Below are 21,335 nucleotides of genomic sequence, written 5' to 3'. Positions count from 1 at the left end.
CATAACCTTTGTCCCCCAGTGTCATGGTGCAGGGATTATGTGTGTATGCTTCCATGCCCACCTTTCTGAACCCTTTTATGTCGTAGGTGCCTCAAATCATGTCAGCTTATGCACCCTGGCAACCTATGCCGAAAGGAACCAGTGTTACAAATAGAGAACGGGCTCAAAGAGATGAGCTGGTTGATCCAGGTCCTGTATCCAGTTTGTAGCCCAACTCCAGAAACTCCATTCTGGGTGTTTCCTGTAGAGCCCATCTCCTCAGTCACACAATGACAGCCATGATTTATCATTTGGGTGAAATCCGATGGATCGTATTATATGTATAGTTGTGAATGTATTTAAGAAGTAAATGCACTGTGGCTTTTGCACATTAACTGATGAAACTAGTTCCCAGCACCGCACACGTACACGGGGCTGGCGTTGCGGTTTGCCTTACTGGCCACCTTCCTCAGCACGCCTGCTTGCTCTTCCAGGCTGGCCAGTCTGTGCTGTGCCCTGACCTGACTCTAGCTGTCGACCTCCTTCTGTTTCTGGAGGTTGGCTCAGCTGGATTCAGGCTAAAGACACTGCTCGTGAACACATAGCTCACAACCCCCAGTGGTGCTTGGCCCTTATCAGTATCAGCATCCTTGGGTGAGGAACACCAAGCAGGGGCTTCTGTGATCCGGTTTATCTCCCAGGACAGTGCTGTGAACCCTTTAGATGCTTTCCCTTGTCCCTGCAACAGCAGACGTAGAGAAAGCTTAAACACAGACAACGATGCATGCCTGTTCCATGTCAGTACCACACAGCCCTGGCTCCGTAGCTCTTGGCTTCATGTCTGTTCCAGTCTGAAGGTGCTGATGCAGAACCTGCCCAGGGAGTCACATCTATCACAAGATCTTCTTAGTAAAGTGTCACCTTTTTATAGCGACAAAGTCCTTGGAGAGACCAGAAGCCCGTACCTACCAAGGATCCCAAGTGAACAGGGAAGATAAGGAAGACCCGTTGCAGTGGGAATAGGACTTAAGAGCCCAGCCTGAAGCTATGTTGGTGCATGACCTCATGGCCTTTGTCTCAAGCCCTCAGCAGTCTCTGTGCAGTGAAGGCAGGAACCAAGAAACAAGTGAATCCCTGAGCAGCCCCAGCGGAGGCTGTCAGTGCATCTCTTGATCTGTCCATCCGGTAGCTTCACGTTCTTTTGTCAAAATCAATGGGATTTTATCCTGTGCCCACCCCTCCCTTCCTCTCTCTTCCTTAACAGGAGTTCAAGAGAGGAAGGTTGTATTGGCAAGAAGAACATGGTTTGAGCAACTTGGCTGAAGGCTTTTAGCAACAGCTTCTTTCTGATTGGATCCGAACGAATCCATCCCTGGCATTCGAAAACCCGTTAAAACCACCAATGGTGGGTGTGGCCATGGAGCCCAGTGCTTAACTTACTACTATTACTTAGTTAAACCTGTGACGTGCTGGCAAACTGACCTGCAAACATTTATGTTTATGCTCAAGGGCAGAGACCATTCAGTTTACTCAGACCACTCAGTTAATGCAGAGACTCATGGCTGCTCAGCGTGCTGAGAACAAGGGACAGCTGAGTGTTCTACTCTAACCAGGACACTCTACAGCTCACTCTAAGGCTCAGGGAATGTGGAGGAAGAGGTGTCACAAAGGAAAGAGCTTGAAGACAAGGGGGGTAGCTATAGAAGACCATGCCCTGGTCTTGACTCAGAAACAAAGGGAAGTTGTTGTCTTGAGTTGTATAGCTACTGGTGAGCCCCCACAGGCTCCACTGGGCAGTTTGGAACCCATAGGCATAAGACATTCCCAGGGAAAACTCAGTGAGCCATAAAAACAAAACAAAGAGTCTCGAATAACGGAAAGGGAGGAGTGGAATCGGGATGTGGGTGGAGCTTCAGTGGGGCTAGCAAGAGATGAGGGTGGGTTGGGGTGAGGGTAATTAGGATGCTTTATATACATGCCTGAAAATGCCAAAGAACAAATTTAGTCAATAAAAAAACTGTACAAGATAAAAGCGACAGGTTGTAGGGCACAGCTGAGACAGTCTACACTGCCTCATCAGGACTCAGGATGTGTTCAGTAGTAACTCTGAGAGACAGGCTGGATTACCTGTCTCAAACTTCAGTCCCTTAGCATAGACCATCAGTTCTGGAGTCTGGCTAAGGCGGTGAGGGACTTTGGTTACATTGTTTTGTCACAGCAATATTAACCCCAGGACAGGCATATCTGCAGAAACAATATTTTAGTGAAGTCCAGCAAACCCCCCCCCCCAAAAAAAAAAAAAACAAAAAACGTTTATAGTCATGCTGAACATAGTGGCAGCATACCTTGTCATCTGGATCATCCGGGAAGCTGCGATAAGGAAGATGAATTCAAGGCTAGCCTGGGCTACATTAATGAAACACTTTGTCCAAAAGTCAAAGGCTGGGCTGCAGCTTAGTGAGAGAGCACTTGCCTAAGGATGGGGAACAGCCCAATCTCTAGTACCGGAAAAAGTTTAAGGTCCTGAATTTTACCAGACCATTATCAGCTAAGCAACAGAGTAGCTCTGTATTTTAAATCTAAGCCTGTCCAATTTAAATTGCATTTTTTATGGCATGCTCTTTGAGTCAGGGCTCATTTCTTTATGCTGCTGCCCTGCCGCATACCGTTGAAATTATTCATGGGCCACTGGATTATTTTTGCACTTTGTAAAAACTCAGTTGGGCAAACAGATGTGCAAAACAGTCAGGCATACTTGTGTGGATGTTTTGGGGAGTTCGCTCTCTCTCCCTCAGCTAGGGGATGGATCCTGGAGCTTCAAACAGGCTAAGCAAGCCTTCTTCCACTAAGCTTTACCTCCCAGTTGAGATTTCTGTGTTCTGGTCCACTGACCAATATGTCTCCCAACCTGTAAGACCAGAGTCTGAACTAAGCCTGAAGTTTGGATGCGAGGATTTCTTCAAGTTGAATGTTTTCAAATTTGCTTTAGCTTTGCCGAGGGCCATACGTTTCCAAACTAGTTTTAGAGCAAGCTTGTCGATACCTACAAACAAAAGTGCATCTCTGTTCTAGTCATTCTTCAGATATGTTACTTAGGTTAATTATATGTGGAGATTTTGCAGTTTGTCCTTTGGTTATAGGTTTCATGTTTAATTTCACAGTGATCACTGACTATAGTCCATGACTTTAGACATTGAAAGATGTGGAGGCTTTGTTTATGGCCCACCACATGGCCAGTTTTTGTAAAACGTTCAAGGTGCACTTGGAAATAATTCTGCAATTGTGGAGTGGGATATTTTATATGTGGCAGGTACATTTTGTTAATTTCATTGTCCAAAACTTTCACTCTTACTAATTTTTGTCTTGTTTATTGAATTGAATACTAAGAGAGGTGCTTAGGAGTCAACTGTGCTTATGACTTTCTTACTCCTTTCAATTCTGTGAAATGTTCTTTGCACCTTTTAGGCTCTACTGGCACATGGGTTTTAAGTAGGATCCCATCTTCTTTAAAGTGCACTCTCCCTTTCTACTGTTTCCCCTGGTATAATACTCTCTGGTATTAGGGTAGCTGCAGCTGCTTTTAGGGCAGTTGTTTTCACTCTGCCTTTCAATCCTCCTCCCCATCTCCCCCCCCCCTCTCTCTCTGTGTGTGTGAGAGACTCACAGAACCTAGGGATTTGTGCATGTAAATGCCTAACACACTGAGCTGTGTTCCCAGCCTCATTTTCCTTTCAGACAGGATCCTCCCACTTTGGCCAGGCTGGCCCTGCACTCAGTCTGTCCCAGTGCAGCCTTGAGCCTGCACTTCTCCTGTCTTGGCACCCAAGGACCTGAGACTCCAGGCCTGCGTAAGCCTTAAGGAAGACTGGCATTAAACACTTCTCCCCCACCCCCGTATTTACACTGCATGTCTGCTCAGCAATATGATGTTTTCGAAAACCTCTAATCTGGACCTTCCTTTTTGCACTTGGTTGCTTGCTGGTAAACTGCTGTTAAAATCCACCATCACAGCTGCTGCTGCTGCAGGATGAGCTGTTGGCATCATATGTTGGCTTCCTTTTTTCCCTTCCCTCTCAGAGGAGCCAGGGTTATGCTGACGTATAGATTTGTTTCTCATCACAGGAGTGTCAAGAAAAATGCCGCAGGTGATGCTGCAAAGAGCCATGTTTTTTTTTTTTTTTTTTTTTTTTTTTTTTTTTTTTTTTTTTAAAGCTCAATGGATAATTGAACAGCAACTTGTCTTCCTGCAGCTTTTGATGGCAGAGATGAAAAACATTACCATAAAAATTCCCAGTTTTCTTTCTTCTTTACTTCATGTGTGTATATGTGTTATGTGCATGTGTAAGTATGAAAGGCACCAGGAGTACTGTTTGACCCAGCTTCACCCTATTCTCTTGAGACAGAGTCCCTTACTAAACCTGAAGCTACACAGGTGTCCAGCAATCTCCATCAATCCTGTTGCTTCTGTTCCCATCCCCGCACTGGAGGTACAGGCATACAGCCATGCCCAGGTACAGCCATGCCCAGACTTTCTTTACATGCTTTCTAGGGATTTGAACTTTGATCCTGATGCTTCTAGAGCAAATGTTCTCGCCTGCTGAGCTATCTCCCTGCCTAGGCCTCTTAACACCTGTGCTGTCTCTGCACAGGGCTCAGGTTTTGTCTTCAGCCAGGAAGCTCAATCTTACAATCACAATGGTGAATATGCCTCTTCATGTGTCTGAGATGCTTATACTCGGACATGCGAAAGCCCCAGAAGCCTCCCATCCACAGTCAGGGCAGGGTTTACCAGCTGGGACTCTAAGATCTTCAGTATTAATCTTTGCACCGGCTCCCTTCTCTGCAGCCTTCCTCCTATTTCCAGCAAGATCTTTCTAGAAGACGTGTGTTTCTGTTTGCATGATGCATATAGATCTGTAATTCTCCCTTTGGGGGCCATAGGATTTGTGCCAAAATGACTCAGTCACTGTACACTGTAGGATTCCTTTTTGTTTTATTGTAAGTCAAAGTGGCTTAGAATTTTACAATGTCATCTCACATTGTACTGAACCCTCGTTTGCTAGAGGAAAGGGGGTCACCTTCCCGAGCCACAACAGCCCCCAACACTGCTGAAAAGCAAAGCTCTTCCTCTTCTGCAGCATGGTGCTTTGGCTGTTTGAGGGCTTGAATTTTGAGAGCATATCAGTTTTACCTTCCACCGTCAAAGGCAGAAAAAGAAGTTGGAGGCTGTAGCAATAAACAATGTTTCACTGTAAGCAAGAACCGGTTCTGTAGTCAAAGAAAACCAAAATAAATCAAGGGGAAATGCTTCATTAACTGGACACATAAAAGTATTTTAGTGAGACCTTTCACCAAAGTAAGAACGATAAACCAACAACTAGGCCCTAAAGTGAGTAGAGGCGTTTTAAATACGAGGTCACGTTACAGATATAATGTATATGGCTCTGTGCTCTTAAAAACAAATATTAATTTAAGACTTGCTTTTTTTTGCCTGTTTTTCCTACAATTCTTTAACAAGTTATTTTGTTGAGACCAGAATTCTGAAGAGTTTTCTGTTTGCTTGCTTGTATTTGCTTAGCCTGAAGGATTTAAAAACACACTATTTTAAAAATTAAAAACTGAAACCCTCAGACTATGTAGTGTGCACAGGACCTTTGCTACTTAGGGCGCCTGGTGGCCTGCTGGGTTCTTTGCGGTTCAGTGTCAGAATGAGTTGGACCTTGAGACCACAGTGTGGCTTCTCTTCCCATTTCCAAGAGTTCCTTCAGCATATGAAGCCCTCGTGCATGCCACCTTGGGGCTGGCTTCCTGGGTAATATGGCTCAGTGAGCAACCTCTCTTGGATCCCATTCTCCTCAGAGGCACCCAAGAGACCCCCACAGCCCATGGCATCACTGTAAGCCTGAGGCGAGGGCTCAGAGATAATAGCACAGGGCAGCTTGACACCAAAACCCCCTTCCTTCTATCCCAGGACCCTGTCAAGAAGGCTCTGGAGTCATCTGAGAATTATCCCTGGAAATAACATAGTTAAAAATAGAAACAGACTTCTGGGTCTTTGTACCTCCAGGTACCTTACACATTTAGAGCCATTTTTAAGATGGGGTTTTCTCACACCAAGTTCTGCCAGGATTGTCTGTTTTGTCGAAGCTGGAATTCAGTGCAGTGAGGGTCACTGACACCTGCAGGAGACACAGGCATTCCCCGTCATCTCGCCTGGTCCTTACTCTAACTCTGTGAGGTAGTAGAGCAGATGCCCTCAGAGGCACCGTGCAGGGAAACACCTCGGCTGCCCAGGGTGGCTCAGGAGCCCTGGCAGCCTGGCCTCTCTTTTGGCTCTGACTGCTCTTTTGCCACTGCAAGCACACTTTTGGAAGATGAGGTGCTATTGTGGCCAAACACCCGGAGAAAGCAGGTCTCCTGGACATTTTGTCAAACCACATGGAACATGTACAAGGTGGTTAAGTTAAAAAAAAAGTTCAGAGAAAACGAGTTCCTGAGAAAGTCAAGTGCTTCAAATTCTGGAAGGGGGAAAACACAAGCAGTGACCCTGCCTGGAGAGATCTCTGAACCCCCCGAGCAGCCTGAGCTTAACTGCTGAATGGTTCACTGCTATTCCACTAACGTTTATCACAGGCAGGGTGACTGAGGTGGGAGCCACCTGAGCAACATAGGAGACTCCACCTCAATAAAATAAAATAAAATAAAATAAAAAGCAAAATGGGGTCTCTGTGGGTGCACAGCAGTGGATAGGGAAGCAATTCAGGCCTCCCGATGCCCCGGCAGCACACTTGCTTCAGGCTAACGGCCATGCTGACCATTGGGAATGGAATGCCTGTTGGTCCCAAGGCCATTCTTCAGATACACTGTCTCTTTGCCTTTGGTGCTCTCCTCCTCTTCCTCTTCCTCTTCCTCCTCCTCATCTTCCTCCTCTTCCTCTTCTTCCTCTTCGTTGTCACTCCTCACATCCTTCGTGCTCTAGGCAAAGGACAGAATGGGCCATGAGAGACAGCATTTGAGGGGGACCTCATGGGTGAGCACACAAGGGGCCAGGCCAGAGAACTGGCTCCTATTAACCCCAGTGCCCACATACCAGCCGTCCCAGGGGTATACCACTGTACAAGTCAGAATCAGACTTTAAAGATGGGAAAATTGAGAGCTGGAGTATGGACTCCTTAGTTTAGAATACTCGTGGCTCTTGCAGAGGACCAGGGTTCAATTCCTAGCACCCACACAGTGGCTCAGAGCCATCTTGTGATGCTAGTTCCTGTGTGTGTGTGTGTGTGTGTGTGTGTGTGTGTGTGTGTGTACATCCAAACATCTCAAAATAGTACCTCAGGTCATGTGCTTGGCCAATCCACAGTGTCTTTCCCACACTCAACTTAGACAAAGAAAAAAATGCATTCAAGGAAAGCTCTCTCCCTCCCACATTTCTAAAGATCTGCAGTCATGGACGAACAGGTAACTGTATTCTAAATTCCCCAGAAATGCAACTGTGCATGAAGTCGTAAGATTGCATTCCATTTTGTTCAGGACTTCACAATTCCTGAAGACAGGTTACTAATAACAAAATAACAGTGGCATCTGACCAGTGTCACACCCGTGTCAGCTTTGCTTCCACCTTCCCATCCATGAAAGTGTGTGCATAGGACAAGCATCTGTCAGGGCTATGCTTTTGGGGATAGTCACACACACACACACACACACACACACACACACACACACACACACACTTCACCCATAAATGTACAAAGTTGTTGGAAATTTTATTGTTTCATTGTCATGCTTTTGTAACAACTGGGGCATTGTAGTATTTTTTAAAATTATGTTTAGAGGTGCACTATATTACCTAGGACTTGAACTTCAGGCTAGCAAAGGAAGCATAGAACTGAGAATTGCTGGTTCTGATAATAAGTCAAAGCCCAGAAAGGAGTCTGTGGATTTCCTGCCAATAAAACTGTGCTAGGTTGATATGCAGGTGTTTGTCTGCTATGCAAGACCTAATAATATAGATCCAAAAGGGTGTTACTGAAACACTAATAAGATACCACTTTATGTCCAACTTTGTTTTACAAGTGACATCTTTAACGTAACTAATGGTATTGACACTGAAAGGGGCCGGTTGGACTGAGCAGTATGAACAGTAATATTTATGCCATGATCACTGAACATATGAAATATCCTCTACTTAATAAAGAGAAATCCAACAATGGTGAGCATAGAAGGTTTGAGGCAGATAAGTGACTTTGACAAAGCCACCACACAGCAAGGAGCTAGCCAGAGGGCAAACACGGAGCTCTGCCGTCCCCTGCTGGACAGAGCTGGGTGGTGTGAGCATTGGAAGAGGCTGTGGACCCCTGAGACCTGTGACCCACTTCTAAGGGAGCCACCTCTTCTTCCCTGGCTACTCGAGTGCTGGCTATCTCCCCACCCCCCTCAAACTCATCCTGACCTTGACCTTGATACCATCAGGGCTGGCCTTTAGGGATACATTTTAAAAGAATAAAAATCATCTCTGATAAATAATTGTATTAGGTTAGGCAAACGCTGACATGCTCATTATATTTCAATTAAAATGTGTGTTCATCTGGATGTGGTGGAGCAGGTCTTTAATTCTATCACTCAGGAGGCAGAGGCAGAGGCAGGTGGACCTCTATGAATTCAAGGCCAGCTTAATCTATAGAGCAAGTTCTAGGTCAGCTAAGGCTATGTAACACGACCCTGTCTCAAAACCCAAACAACAAACACCAAAAAGAAAAAAAAAAAGATGTTCAAGGGCAGAGGAGATGGCTCAATGGTTAAAGCTGCACTAACCTCTCATCTGAGTTGGGATCCTCAGGACCTCCTCAAAGCCAGGGACAGACTAGTCTGTTATCTTTATGCTTCTAAGGCAAGATGGGAGATGGAGACAGGAGAGGCCCCAGAAGTCCAGCCAGACTGGCTTAGGCAGTGGGGGGTAATTATGAAGAGACCTTGTCTCAAACAAAATAGAACGTGAGTATGGGCACCTGAAATTGTTCTCCAACCTTCACATATATGCTGTGGTTCTCTCTCTCTCTCTCTCTCTCTCTCTCTCTCTCTCTCTCTCTCTCTCTCACACACACACACACACACACACACACAGATACACTTAAATAAGGAACACAATACACACTGGGACACACACACACAAATGTTCAAGATTTAGGAGTAGATTTGTCAACTTATTAATAATTTACAATGTACTGTTTGAACAGACACTAGCTAAGGGACGTTAGAAGAGAGAAATTCTCTAATGTGCTGGAGTTAGAAAAGCTTAAGCTAAGGACCACAATCTATATTCTAGGAAAGAAAGCACCACAGCAAATCTTTCCAGCAGTTAAAGTACCTAACAGAAATAAGAACCCAGATGCTTTCTGTCTAGGGGCTCTCAGAGTGTACACTCACTTTTGTGTAGCACAGCCTGCGTGCTCTGAGTGTCAGCATGTGACCATCAGCATCCCTGGAAGCAGCCAACTCTGTCAGTCTCGCCATGCTTCTCATTTTTTTGCATCCCAACCCAAATGTGTCTGGGCCAACAGAACTTGTGTCATGCAGATAGTTGGCCCCAGCCCTTCTACAAATCACTAAATGCCCAAGAAAATGCAGTGTACACAGAAGTACCTAAACCTTTGGAGAGTAGATGAATATATCTGTGGTTCAGCAGCCACAGGGCTGGTTGGACTCTGCATGGACCTTATGCTCACCAAGAGCTCCCACCCCAAGTCTTGGCAGTCCCCGCCGCAACCTTTCTATTACTACTCTGTTAGTATCCTGACCAACTGAGATCACTTGCTCCTAGAACTAGCAAAAAGGCATTCTAGCATTTAGATAACCTTTCTCTAGAGGACCTGGTTCCTCTAGCACAGTGGCTCTCAGCCTTCCCAATGCTGTGACTCTTTAATACAGTTGCTCATGTGGTGACCCCCAATCTATAAAATTATTTCTATTGCTACTTCACAACTGTAATTTTGCTATTTAGGCATCATAATGTAATATCCAGTATGTAGGATTTCTGATATGCTACCTCCCCCAAATGAATTGTGACCCAAAAGTCGAGAAATGCTGCTCTGGGGTGAACTATTACATTCATCCCACAACAAAAGATGGGAGAATATCAATTTTCCATGTCTTTTATGACGTTCCTCATCAATAAGTCCCTTTGCTCTCACAAAAGGCTCAGGAAAAGTATGTGGTAAAGAACAGATTGCTGTCTCTGTCAACTGAGCTCTTTGGTCCTCACATCACTGGAGGACCAGTCGTGACAAATGCAATAATGGGCTGGATCATGTGAGCAGAGAAAGCTTGCCTTCTGAGGACTGACTTGAATGTATAGCCACTAAAAAGGAAAACCAAGGTCAGGGTCAGAGCATCCCAGACACCATCAGAAAGAGGAAAGCCTAAATTTGACCTTCTGCTTTGGGGCCTATCAAAAGCAAAACTGTTCCTTACAGAATGTGATATAGAAGCAGGGCATAAAGATGAATTTGTTCAAAGATTCACTCATTCTGAGACGTGAGGGTCAAGTTTCACTCTTTGACAAGGGAATGTCCAGTTTCCCATGAGTTCTTGTTGAGGAGACTTCCCTTTCCCTGTTGAGTGGTCTCTGTAGCTTATAGCAGAATCATATGCCCAGCATGAGTGACTTCCGAGCTCTCTGAGGCCACTGATGTGTGTGCCCCCCCCCCCCCAATACAGGTTCATGCCTGCCTTCTTAGGTGTATATCTGTGGTAAGTCTTGCGCTTTCGAGGGTACTTAGCTGCAGCCTCTGGATGGATGTGATCTCATGAACTACCTGGTTACAGTTTTCTTATTTGCAGAAGAAAAAAACAGGCAGTTTTTGTGCTTGTCCACATACACAAAATGCTTTCACTTTGGGTTCAGTGGTAGATACAAAAGTTGTTTTGTTTTGTTTTTTTATACTGTTCCAACTCACTGATATAAAGTAGGAGACTTTTATTTTCTTAAATTATGAACAAAATCTAATGAAGTTATAATAAAAATTTCATTTAGATACAATTTAATTATTGAACTATTAAATTATAATCTGTTATTTGATTTATTTCTAATTCCTGGAGAAGTTTTTCGTTTTACTAACTTTGCCAATGAGCTTCAAAAAAAAAAAAAAGGCTAGTTTTTGGGTCAGATAGATTCTGAATGGTGTCTTCATTTTTCAATGTTGAAAAAAACTGGAGAGTTCAGACCCTTCCTGTTGTCACGGCCCAGTGACAGCCTGGCCCAGAATACACTGAGGAGCTTTTGATTTTCCTTCCTTCCTCCCTCCCTTTCTTCTTTTCTCCTTCCTTTTCTTCGTTCCTTCCTTCCTTTTTCAAAACTGGATGAACAAAAGGCTTCTGTCAAATCCATCAGATTATCTACCGTACATGAAAATACACTAGAGTCTGGTGGCCACCAGCTGCTGACAAAATGACTTCACTAAATAAATATGATTTGCTTTGGAGATTAGCGCCTAGAACCGCAGTACTCTCTAAATAGCCACACGGTGCCTCCTGTTCAGCATGTACTGAAAGTTCCTCATCCTTACCGAGTAGAGACATGCAGGAGCATTTTGAACAACAAGAGAAGAATCAAATCCTGGGACTTTGGGCAGGAGAATACCTTGGCTCAACAGGATGAAGCCCAGAACATTTGTTTTAAACCTGTGACCTGAGAATGAAGTGGGGGTGGCAGTGATGGGACAAGAAGCATTTGGGGATGAAGGAACAGCAGGCATGCTGAGACAACCAAGTCATGGCTTCACATGCACTGCAACAGTCAGTAGGAAGTCACTAAGAAGCACCGTTCAAGGTGTCAGGGATTTCTCAGTGACAGGACAGAGAAGATGCCCGTGTCTAGTACCACATGTCCCGTCGAGGATGAAAAACTCAGTCCTCACAGGAAAGCAGGCAGGCTTCAGAAGGCAGAGCACCACAGACTGATAAACCACACAAGGCACTCTTCCAGGAAGTGAAACCAACACAGCGAGATGAAACCTCACGTTGTCAAACTGGCAACCATGAAGAAGTGTGATAAAAACCAAGTTGAAGAGTGTGAAGGAAGGGGAGGCTCTCACACATCACTCTTGGAACCTCCTTTGACAGCATCCGGTAAATTTGCCTGGCAATCCCAGCTGAGTTGCTCTCAGCCATGCCTGTGAGGAAGCCCATCAATATGAACACCGACAAGACACGCAGAGGGCAGGGTCTATACATCAGATAACAACACGTGTGAACATCAATATGAACACCGACAAGACACGCAGAGGGCAGGGTCTATACATCAGATAACAACACGTGTGAAAAGTTTGAAAATACAATGGCTGTGCCTACATACAAGGGTAGGCCCAATACAAAAACAGGGGGCCAGGGGAACACACTGGCTTCAAGGGTGCACACATCTTCAGGTGGAGACAGGAGAGCAGGAACAGGACTGGAACACACTGAATGACCTGTCCCCCTTTGCCATTTCCTCCTGAATCATTCATTCCATCACACCCATAGCCAGCATTCAAACACTTGTTCAGCAAGTGGGTAAGTGAAGAAATGATTCTACATCCCAACAATTCCTAAGCACCATTCAAGTGCAGGTAGCTTATAAATTCATATTCGTAACAGGGACCTGTCCCCCTGGGCTTCAAACTTACATTTTTAAGCTAGCTAATCACTCAGCTGCCGAACAATCTCACCCAGTTCTCATGTTCTCCTCTAACCTTCCATATTTCAGCAAATGGCAGCAGCGCTCACTCAGCTGCCCACAGCAAATCCCCCCAGGTCCTCCTCTTACAGGAGACTTCATTCGTACTTAGCCAGCCACACCGATACAGGCCCTGCAGTCATCGGCTTTCTAGAAATTCTTAGCTACTTCCAACCGTATCAAATCTCTGTGGCCAGGTTCCAGCTTCAGAGCCGGCCTGAGGCCTCGGAGTGAGTGGTGCAGCCGCCAGCTGAGCTGAGGTGTAGCTGCTGGTGTTTTGGTCCCTCGACACCTACTGACCTACAGACCTTGGCACTGGACTGTGGCAGACAGACACTTGACACCGTTCCTGCTGGACAGTGCTGAATCCGCAGTTAAGAGGAGCAGGGCTGCTGATGTTGGCAAGGTTTCTGAATGAGGAAAATTCAGAAGTATCATGTCTGCTCTCCACGAAGGCCAGGCAAACTATATTCTTTGACAATCCTGCTCTGACAGTCTGCTTTCAAAGGGGGATGAGAAACACATCACTCCCTGCTGGCTTTCAGCAGAATGGTCATTGTTTGAAGCTGTTCTAAGAAATGCCCAACCCAGGGGCCATGAAAAGGGTAGCTACATGCTGAGCCATTTTGTCTCCTCATCTCTTCTCTAGTGCCTCAGAAGTAGCACTGCCCTAGAGTTGATGCAGCCAGCACTGGGGCACATAGAACTGCTGTGTTCCTTTCTGCTTCATCCCACCTTAGTTTACCCCGAGTGCTAGACACACATAGTTTTCAGGTATCAAGGGCAATGGGTGGGAGATACTGTCCTAGGCTCTGACTATGAGGCTGAGAGAAGCTGTTTCAACAAGAGGAAATCTTGGCACAGTTTCTTCTAGGAAGAAATCTCCCTCATTAATGTAATGACCAAACCAAGAGACTAGACGCCGTGTGGCTCACAGTTCTCCCTGCAGACAGCAAGAAGCATGCGTGGTGGCGCAGGTGCGAGTGGCTAGCACCAGTGTAGTTAGTTGGCTCTGAGGGAGACCCAGCAAGCTGTGACCTGAAATTGAAGTTGGGGTGGCAGTGATGGTGGGACAAGAAGCATTTGGGGACGAAGGAACAGCAGGCATGCTGAGACGACCAAGTCATGGCTTTCCATATACTGCCACATTCAGTAGAAAGTCACTAAGAAGCAAGGTATCAGGGACTTCTCAGTGACAGGACAGATAAAGTACCTGTCTCTAGTGAACAGCTCCAACAAGGGGACTGGTGTATTTAGAATACTCATGTGGCTATTCTTGGCTCTGGGTTGGCTAAACTCAGGGAGGCAGGGACAAAGGTCCTGGAAACACAGTGGCTCTGAAGTCACTGAGACCAGTGCCTTCTGGGCTTTACATTTTATTTTCAAGAGGAATAAGAAAATGCGAATAGGGAAAACTAGAATGAATATAGATGTATTAAGGAAAAATAAGAAAGAACTCCCAAGAGTGTTTTATGATAGGAATAGGGTGAAAAATGAAGTATCTCTGTTGGAAGTCAGCCATCTCAGTGGATACATTGTGGCCAAGCCAGTAAGACTGCCTGTGGATGCATGTTCCCTTAGCTCAACCAGAGTCTTTTGTCCATTCAGAGATGAGTTGAGCATGATACATGGCTAGCACATGATCTACCATGAGCCCTGCTCGCCACCTAAGGAAGCTGGTTCCTGTGGCTTGCTGCTGTGTAGAAATGGTTGGAGAGGTTCAGAGCGGCCACAGTGCAGTGGTGTTACTTGAGATGTAGGAGGGGTGTAGCATCTGAAAAACATCCTTCAAAGGCCTCTAGGACTGAAAGGGACCTTGAGGGCATCTAGCATAGTCTCACTCTGAAGTTTCTGTGATCTTTGTGACAACCTGAGCAAAAGATGTTCCCACGCCTACCTGCAGGTGTACCTGCCACCTCTCTCTCTCTCTCTCTCTCTCTCTCTCTCTCTCTCTCTCTCTCTCTCTCTCTCTCTCTCTCTCCTCTCTCCCTCCTCCCTCCCTCTCTCTCTAACACTGTGCTGAATTCTGTCTTTTTTCAGTTTTTACTAATTTTTTTTCAAGTTCTATTCCTTTGGGCTTGTGGCAGGGGGGAGTCCTCGTCTATGTGTCCTTCAAACATTGTTATTTTTTTCTAAGTAGCTAAGGATATTTAATTCCTGTTCCAGATTCCCACTCATTATGGTTTAGCTGTGCTGAATCCTCAAGAGCTCATTTGGTGGAAGCTGCTTCTTAGTAACCTGCTGGTGAGAGGTACTGGAACCTTTGCCAGGCATGGCCTATGGAAGGGGGCAGTCCTCTGAGTGAGCTCCAGAACCATAAGCTACATAAAGCTCTTGCCTTTATTAGGAGCCCAGTACTTGTTATAGCACTGCAGAACAGACACATCCTTTCCTTCCTCTGCTGATCCTAGGACACCTTACCTGACCCCGCCCTGCACAGTGCACGGGCATCACCGCATCTCTCGGTAACTCCTGGATGTCTACGCTTCTTCATCGCTACCTACTGGGTTAAATCTGAGCAGCCATACTTCTGGCTTCATTCTTGCTGAGATTTTTAGTACATTTTGGTTCAAGAATGTCTATGTTTTCATTAATAAATTGTACATGGTCTGTCTATTAGTTAAGGGCTGATTTGTATTTCTCAAAAGAAAAAAAAATGTCTGCAAGAAAAACAAAGCAAACAAACTTGCCGACAACGAGGAACAGAGAAACCCTGTACATCAGTGCTACAGATACAATGCTCACGTCTAACAGATGAGTCATCTCTGCCCGCAGGGCTTCCTCAGTCTCTGGGAATGACATCTGCAGCCACAGTTTCAATAAAACCATGGCTGCGTGTGCAAAGCACTGTAACTAAACTCGGTGCCTGGGAATCTTCGGCTTTGCAGGAATGTCAGGAGCCCAGGAGGCTGTGTGTGACTCATAGTGTCCCGCTGCTTTGTGAATGACTCCACGTCTCAAGCCCCACTTGGCAGTGAAACAAAGAAAACTATAATAAGCATTTTGTGCTATTTTAAAAGCAAACTTTTAGCTTTCACTGTATTAAAAAAATGCACATCCAGACAAAGAGTTCAATTTTCTAAGCTACTAGCAACATGCCTCCCTTTTTGTTGTAATAATTTTCATCGTCCAAGTTGATGAGGCCACAGGAAAGAGAAATTATTGCATTCTTGCTTTTCATATTTGTTCTCGCCAGCACTGCACCACATTTAACTGGGTTCTTCCAACCCTGGCCACAAATGGACATTTTCCTTTTGGCAATGTGAAATTTTTCTAGACTGATGCTTCTCACGTTCAAATGTGCATACAAATCGCCCGTGTCTGTGGAAGTTCTGTAGATGCTGAACCACAAGGGTACTGGTGAGCCCTGGGGCGCTGTGTTTCTAACCGTCCTTGGGCAGTAAGGAGGTTGGTGGTCGCAGATGCTACTTTGGTTAGCAAGGCTGTTTGCTAAGCCACAAGCCTTCTCTAGGTTGTTTTTCTCCGTGGAAAGAAAATATTGAAGCCAGAGTTACCTGGGCCCTTTTGTGTTTCTCTGATTTCAAATGATCTTTTTTTTTCTTAGTAGTGATTTATTCCCTACATTTCTTTATCTGTCTAGTCCACAGAGGCAATGTAAACTCACAACTATGCTTTGCTTTATATAATAAGAGGTTCTAAAAGAATTAATAAACTAATCATGGTGATTCCCATCTCTAATCTCAGGTCTTAGTGAGCAGAGACAGGAGGATCATCACAGTCTGGGACATATAGGGAGTTTAAGGCTATTCTTGGCTACAGAGTCAGTTCAGGGCTAGCTTGGACAACAGGGTAAGACTGTCTCAATAAGAAACAAGAACTAGCTGTCTTTTATATTGAATGACTCTTCATGTTGTCAAGAACTCGCTCTTTTACACTCTTCTTTCCTGCTGTCTACTCAGTCTGTATTCTGAAAGCCTTATTAGTGTTAACATGAAAGCACTGCTTTCCCCCCAAACTTCCAGGCTGGGGGAGCCACTGAAGTTCAGGGGCCTATGTGACAGAGGCCTGGTGTGGAAATGGCTCTGATTTTCAAGAGACCTAGCAATGGAAATTTATCCATGAGACCTCTCCACACTGGAGGAGGACTGGGACTCTCTCCATTCAGTCTGGAATATTTCACCTGGGATGTAAATCAGAGTCACTTCCTGGGAGGAGGAGACTGTCAGGCTTCCAGTGTCTGGCTCCAACCTATCTCATTTGTCTTATTGCCTGGCTATAAGCATCTTTCCTTCTTTCCTTCCTTCCTTCCTTCCTTCCTTCCTTCTTTCTTTCTTTCTTTCTTTCTGCCCCCTCTCCCTCCCTCCCTCCCTCTTTCTTTTTTTCTCCCCATCTTCCTTCCTTCCTTCCTTCCTTCCTTCCTTCCTTTCTTTCTTTCTTTCTTTCTTTCTTTCTTTCTTTCTTTCTTTCTTTCTTTCTTTCTTCCTTTCATCATCCTAATGCATTGTAGTCCACATAGCCAGTTGATCTGTGATTCTAGCATCCCCATAGTATGAGCATGGTAGAGAAAAAACCATGACTGGACTACTTCAGGGGTTTGGTGCTGCAACTCAGTGGTAGAGTACCTACCTATCTAGCATGCATAAAGCCCCGAGTTCAAATTTCATCTCTGCAAGAAAAAATGCAAGTAGGCAGGTTGATTGATCAATGGGTGAGAAGAACTGGGGAAATAGTGACTTTCTCATAAACTTCCTTGAGTTCCCAGAAAGATCCTCACAAGTGGCTGCTGGCATTTGTTAGGTATTTGTCATGAATGTTATGCCTTCCTACTTCTGAACAAAAGGCTCAAATGACAACCTGATCAAGCCAAGCAGAGTTTATGAGAAAAAAGTACATTTAACCTTCAAGTGGCCAACCCCACACAGCCAGCAAGGCAGTGTGGCTGGACTGTGAAACACAGAGGGCCTCATTCCCAGCTCCAGCCCAGGGTGCACTGATGGTACAAATCCATAGAGAAGAGGGCAGGGTTGGCAGAAACGTCATCAGAAAATTAGCCATCAGACCCTCCTGACCTTATGCCACCAACATAGTTTTTGATGCCAAATGTCTGATTGGACATAGTTTGATGATGCTGTGGTTCAGTCTGATATGAAGCACTTCATGGTGGTGAATGATGCGGGCAGGCCCAGGGTCCAAGTTGAATACAAAGGGGAGAAAAAGGTTTCTACCCAGAGGAAGTGTCCTCAGTGGTTCTGACAAAGATGAAGGAAACTGGAGAAGCGTACCTCTGAAAGACTGTTACCAATGCCGTGGTCACAGTGCCAGCTTACTTCAGTGACTCTCAGGAGCAGGCAACAAAAGATGCTGGAACTATTGCTGGCCTCAATGTACTTTGAATTATCAATGAACCAACTGCTGCTGCTACAGCTTATGGCTTAGATACGAAGCTAAAAGGAGCTGAAAATGTGCTGATTTTTGACTTGGGAGGTGGAACTTTTAAGGTGTCAATTATTGAGGATGGAATTTTTGAAATCAACAGCTGGAGACACCCACTTAGGTGAAGACTTTGACAACTAAATGGTCAACCATTTCATCGCTGAATTTAAGCAAAACCACAAGAACATCAGTGAGAACAAGAGAGTTGTCCAGCATCTCTGCCCTGCCGGTGAGCAGGCCAAGCACGCCCTCTCCTCTAGCACACCGGCCAGTATTGAGATTGAGGAGTTGAATGCTGACCTGTTCTATGGTACACTGGACCCTGTAGAGAAGGTCCTTCTAGATGCCAAACTGGACAAGTCACATGATACTGTCTTGGTGGGTGGTCCTACCAGAATCCCCAAGATTCAGAAACTTCTGCAAGACTTCTTCAATGGAAAAGAACTAAATAAGAGCATTAACCTGGATGAAGCTGTTGCCTATGGTGCAGCTGTCCAGGCAGCCATTTTATCTGAAGACAAGGCTGAGAATGTTCAGTATCTGCTGCTCTTGAATGTCACTCCTCTGCCCCTTGGTACTGAGACTGCTGGTGGAGTCATGACTGTCCTCATCAAACACTATTCCCACCAAGCAGACACAGACTTTCACCACCTACTCTGATAACCAGCCCGGTGTACTCATCCAGGTGTATGAAGGTGAAAGAGCCATGACCAAGGACAACACCTGCTTGGAAAGTTTGAGCTCACAGGCATACCTCCTGCACCCCATGGGGTGCCTCAGATTAAGGTTACTTTTGACATTGATGCCAATGGCATCCTCAGTGTTTCTGCTGTAGATAAGAACACAGGAAAGGAGAACAAGATCACCATCACCAATGACAAGGGCCGCCTGAGTAAGGAGGATATTGAGCACATGGTCCAAGAAGCTGAGAAGTACAAGGCTGAGGATGAGAAGCAGAGAGATAAGGTTTCCTCCAAGAATTCACTGGAGTCTTACGCCTTCAACATGAAAGCAAAGCAACAGTTGAAGATGAGAAACTTGAAGGCAAGATCAACGATGAGGACAAACAGAAGATTCTTGACAAGTGCAATGAAATCATCTGCTGGCTGGATAAGAACCAGACTGCAGACAAGGAAGAATTTGAGCATCAGCAGAAAGAACTGTAGAAAGTCTAAAACTCTATCATTCCCAAGCTGCACCAGAGTGCTGGTGGCATGCCTGGAGGAATGCCTGGTGACTTCCCTGGTGGAGGAGCTCCTCCATCTGGTGGCGCTTCTTCAGGCCCCACCATTGAAGAGGTGGATTAAGTCAGTCCAAGTAGAGGGTTTAGCATTGTTCCACAGGGACCCAAAACAAGTAACATGGAATAATAAAACTATTTAAATTGGCACCAAAAAAAAAAAAAAAAAAAAAAAAAGAAGAAGAAGAAGAAAAGAAAAAAAAAAAAAAAAGAAAGAAACAGCTCCAACACAGAGATGGATTGAATTGAGGACATCTGAAACAACGGTGAGACCCTTATTTCAACTATCTCCCCCACTCTCCCAAAACAACTGCAGAATCACCATAGCCATTGTTATAACCAGAAAACGTGGCTAAGAAGAGGAAAATTACTTCACCAATCCCCCAACACTGTATCCACGGTACTTGGTTCTGGAAGAAAGCTAGAACAGCCTGGACACCAGCGGAACAGAAGAACAGGTCAGGGGAAGCAAAAAGAGAGTCCCCTATGAGAAAGGGAGGCTGTGAGTACCAAGCTATGGCTGTCTTTCCCTATGCTATACCTCAAACAAGATGTGCAGCCATAGATGCATGGAGCTTAAGGGGAATTGGGTACACCTTAGATCTTATCAGAATTAAACTTGCCTTACTATTTTCTTACATTTTAAAAGTTTTTGCATGTACATATGGATGTAGTGTGCATGTCCATACGCATATGTGTATTCATGTGAGTATAGACACATATATGTATGCCAGGCACAAATATGCATTGTGTATGAGAATGTGGAGACCTTTAAACTGTGCCCAGAGCTTGTGGGTTGTCTAGCAAGGCTTGCCAGCTTATCATGGAAGTCCTGCTTCTGCCTCCCGAGAGCTGGGATTACAAGAAGTCTCCATGGCTGCTTTGCTTCTATATGGGTTCCAGGAATCCAAAATACAGTCTTCACTTACTAGACAAAGGCTTTATGTACCCAACTACTTCCTCCTTCATAGTACTTTTAAGGATCATTAAAATGAAATATACTTGTAGCTTATAATCTGTTTACCGGACAGCTTTGCCCTTAGAGGGAAAAGTCAGAAACAAAGAGGAGCCACCCTGCCATTACACCTCACTGGAAACAGCAGAGGCAGTACGCAGCCATTGTGACTTGGGAAGGCACAGCAATGTGGCTTCTGCTTCTGGCCGTAGCAGGACAGTGGAGAACTGCCTCACCAGTTTAAACACTAGAAAAGCTACACAAACAGCATCAAACAATTGGTTTAGGCTTGGTCTAGAAAGCAGCTCAGGCTGAGTCTTGAGAAAAGGAAAATAAAGGAGATAGAGTCCACAGCTTCTTGTAGGTCCAGATTCTAAGGAGAAGTACAACAAAGAGCCCACAGCCAACGGTGTGCCGACGAGACTGTCTCTCACACAGAGGTGTGCCGATGAGACTGTCTCTCACATTCAAAGAGACTGGAGCTTGTGCTGGACCTCGAAGCTGAGTTACTACTACATCTTGAGAGCACGTAAGACTTAAGACTGTCATCCCACTGGGTCTACAGTGTATTTGCTTAAACTTCTTTTAAACGAACAATGTGAAAAACCAACCTTATGTGCCTTGGATTTCCCAAGGACAACTTTCACAACCTAAGCTGATATTCAGGTGTATATTAAGTACTCTTCCAAGTCCCTGGTTCGATGCATATGAGTGTTTTGCCTGTGCACCATGTCCATGTTCCTGGTGGTCAGAGGACATCAGATTCTCTGGGACTGGAGTTCTGTACAGTTGTGGACTGCCACATGGGTGACAAGAATTGTAAGCGCATGCACATCTGTACGTGCGCTATGATAAACATTTGCTGGAAGGGCAGGTAGACTGAAAGCAGCCTTATAAAATGAGCATCTGCCCTGAATGCCAGAAGCAGCATTTGAATATTGATCGATAGTGTCTGTCTGTTACCTGGACCAGTTGGAGTTAGTAACTTAATCCCTAGTAACAGTCTGTTCAATTTTTCTGTAAAGTGGCAAGGCATAGTGGCACGTGCCTTTAATCCC

General features: G+C 45.2%; 1 protein-coding gene and 1 pseudogene across 2 annotated transcripts in view; one reads left to right on the top strand and one right to left on the bottom strand.

Moving 5' to 3' along the window:
* Positions 1-6,777: 6,777 nt before the first annotated feature.
* Positions 6,778-21,335, bottom strand: part of CERS3 (ceramide synthase 3) — a gene marked incomplete at its 3' end in the record, with an annotated part of 79,216 nt that continues 64,658 nt past the window's right edge. The window contains exon 11 of the mRNA XM_080914256.1: positions 6,778-6,954. Within this exon, the coding sequence (XP_080770382.1) occupies positions 6,778-6,954 (177 nt within the window). The remainder of the gene's footprint in view (positions 6,955-21,335) is intronic.
* Positions 11,982-19,389, top strand: LOC308418326 (heat shock cognate 71 kDa protein-like; annotated as a pseudogene). The gene is made up of 2 exons: positions 11,982-12,102; positions 17,737-19,389. The product of its transcript is annotated as a heat shock cognate 71 kDa protein-like (transcript).

This window comes from Micromys minutus (genome assembly GCF_963924665.1).
Source record: "Micromys minutus genome assembly, chromosome: 3".
Classification (NCBI taxonomy): Eukaryota; Metazoa; Chordata; class Mammalia; order Rodentia; family Muridae; genus Micromys; species Micromys minutus.
Note: the sequence above shows the minus strand (reverse complement) of the source record. Positions and strands in the feature narration are given on the sequence as shown.